The sequence below is a fragment of the Lolium rigidum genome, chromosome 4, assembly GCF_022539505.1.
Source record: "Lolium rigidum isolate FL_2022 chromosome 4, APGP_CSIRO_Lrig_0.1, whole genome shotgun sequence".
NCBI lineage: Eukaryota > Viridiplantae > Streptophyta > Magnoliopsida > Poales > Poaceae > Lolium > Lolium rigidum.
Genome location: NC_061511.1, coordinates 20,485,699 through 20,488,092, shown reverse-complemented (window position 1 = coordinate 20,488,092; position 2,394 = coordinate 20,485,699). Strand labels below are relative to the sequence as shown.

The 2,394-nt window shown below is 49.4% G+C and overlaps 1 protein-coding gene across 1 annotated transcript; it reads left to right on the top strand.

Annotated features, from left to right (window-relative positions):
* The first annotated feature begins 305 nt into the window (after window positions 1–305).
* Window positions 306–1,559, top strand: LOC124649712 (peroxidase 5-like). Its single transcript, XM_047189296.1, has 2 exons — window positions 306–667; window positions 774–1,559. The coding sequence occupies exons 1-2, from the start codon at window positions 431–433 to the stop codon at window positions 1,557–1,559; spliced, it is 1,023 nt and encodes a 340-aa protein (XP_047045252.1). The 5' UTR covers window positions 306–430.
* The last annotated feature ends 835 nt before the right edge of the window (window positions 1,560–2,394 follow it).

The window sequence follows — 2,394 nt, the reverse complement described above, 5'->3', positions numbered from 1 at the left end:
GTCCGTTGCTGCTTCGAGATGTGTACTGACACTTTGTTGTGTCGTGATCGCTGATGCATGTATATGTGTGGACTAGGGTCAAGGGTGACAGTAGTTGCTGGACGAGTAAGCAAGCTTACTTTAGTTGATGTTGGTGGATGGAAGCAGCTAATGTATGAAACCATGCAACGACGATTGAGTCTTCGTGCTGACTAGGTACACCACGCGCCACCATTTTTCCCAACTGCTACACGGTGTGCATGCATATATAAACACTACCACCATGATCCATCCAGCCATCAACTCATCTCCACATCAACCAATTCCATTCCAATCGATCTCCAGCTTTGAATTGATATAAGCTTTAGAGAGATAAGGAAACCAGAGCTGCTTGATATCAGCTAACTAGAACTTATAAACCAGCTGGTCATTAATTAGCTAAGCTTCGGTGATGAGGTCGTCGTCATCGTCGGTGTTTTGGGCAGTGGTGCTGCTCGTTGCGGTTGCCTCTTCGACGGCGGCGCGTGCGTCCCATGACCTATCGGGTTCTCTGAAGGTTGGATTCTACGAGCACTCGTGCCCACAGGCCGAGGACATTGTGCGCGACGCCGTCCGCCGCGCCGTCGCCTTCAACCCCGGCTTCGCCCCTGGCCTCATCCGCATGCACTTCCATGACTGCTTCGTCAGGGTAAGCAAAATCCTATAATCTTCCCATAAACTGAACATGTCGGCACCACATTTTATCAAATTTGTATCAGAACTAACCGTTGATTCATATTGTCAATCACGTGTAGGGCTGTGATGCCTCGGTGTTGATCAACTCGACGCCGGGAAACAAGGCGGAGAAGGACTCGGTGGCGAACAACCCGAGCATGCGCGGCTTCGAGGTCATCGACGAGGCCAAGGCCGCCCTGGAGGCCGCCTGCCCTCGCACCGTCTCCTGCGCCGACGTGCTCGCCTTCGCGGCTCGTGACAGCGCCTCCATCGCCGGCGGCATCGAGTACCCCGTCCCGGCCGGCCGCCGCGACGGCCGCGTTTCGATCTCCGACGAGGTGCTCGAAAACAACGTCCCCTTCCCCACCGACGGGGTCTCGGAGCTCGTCGCCAGCTTCGAGCGCAAGGGGCTTTCCGCCGACGACATGGTCACGCTCTCTGGCGCGCACACCATCGGGAGGTCCCACTGCTCCTCCTTCACGCAGCGTATCCACAACTTCTCCGGCGAGGCTGGGCAGACCGACCCGTCCATCGAGGCGTCCTACGCCGCCGATCTGAGGCGGCAGTGCCCACCGTCCACCGACGACATGAGCAACCCCACTGTCGCGCCGCTGGATTTTGTTACGCCAAGGGAGTTCGACAACCAGTACTACAAGAACGTGCTCGCCCACAAGGTGCCTCTCACCTCCGACCAGACGCTGCTTACCAGCGTCAAAACAGCGGCGATCGTTGTGCTCCACGCCGCCGTCGAGAGGGTGTGGCAGGCCAAGTTTGCCGCCGCTATGGTCAAGATGGGCAACGTCCAGGTGCTCACCGGTGACGAGGGGGAGGTCAGGGAGAAGTGCTTCGTCATCAACCACCACTAGTTAATTCTTTTCCACAATTCATTCCGACGCATAGTTTGTTGGTTAATACTATATGTAAGTCCGTCAGTGAGGTAATGTTCAGAATGAGAGATTAGTATACTTAAGAAGACCTTCACAGCTTTTATATAGTACTCCTATAGTGGATTGTGAAGTGTATGTGCATGTATATCTTCGAAAAAAGTGTATATGTCGCTGCTTCTTTATAAGACTCCTAGAAAGTCTTATTCTGGCCTCAAACTCTGGGTCGAGAGATTTCAATAGTCACAGATAAGTTTGTTCTTTTTTCCTTCTTCTTTCTTTGGGCTTAGGGCCTGCTAGTTAGCCAGCTATTGCTAAACTCTAGCAATATGCTTTCTTTGTACATACTATTTTTTTGAAAATTTATAAATATACACAGTGGGAAAACCTACCTCAAAAAAAAAGTGTATATGCATGTGGCCGTAATGGACGACAAATTCAAACCAACTTGAAAACAAATGATGAGAATCAGTACACACATGACGTAATCTTAAAAACGCAATGGAAACAAATAATAATTTACTCCATTCGTCCAAAATATAAGACACATTTTTTTGCACGGTCCTTGATCCACAACTTTTACCACTAATATATACCAAATTATACAAATTTAGAATATAATAAATGGTGGCAATATGAGATATACTTTTTTTATAATTATGTATATACCAAATGTGGCTAGTCAACAATGTTCTTGTTGAAGGCATTGTTTTGAGAGAGAAGACTTTTTTCACGATGAAAACCTAAGATCTGTGATCGGGCGACGACATCGTTTGTGCAGTGTTTCCTTCTTGGAGGCGTCGCTTATGGAGAAGCT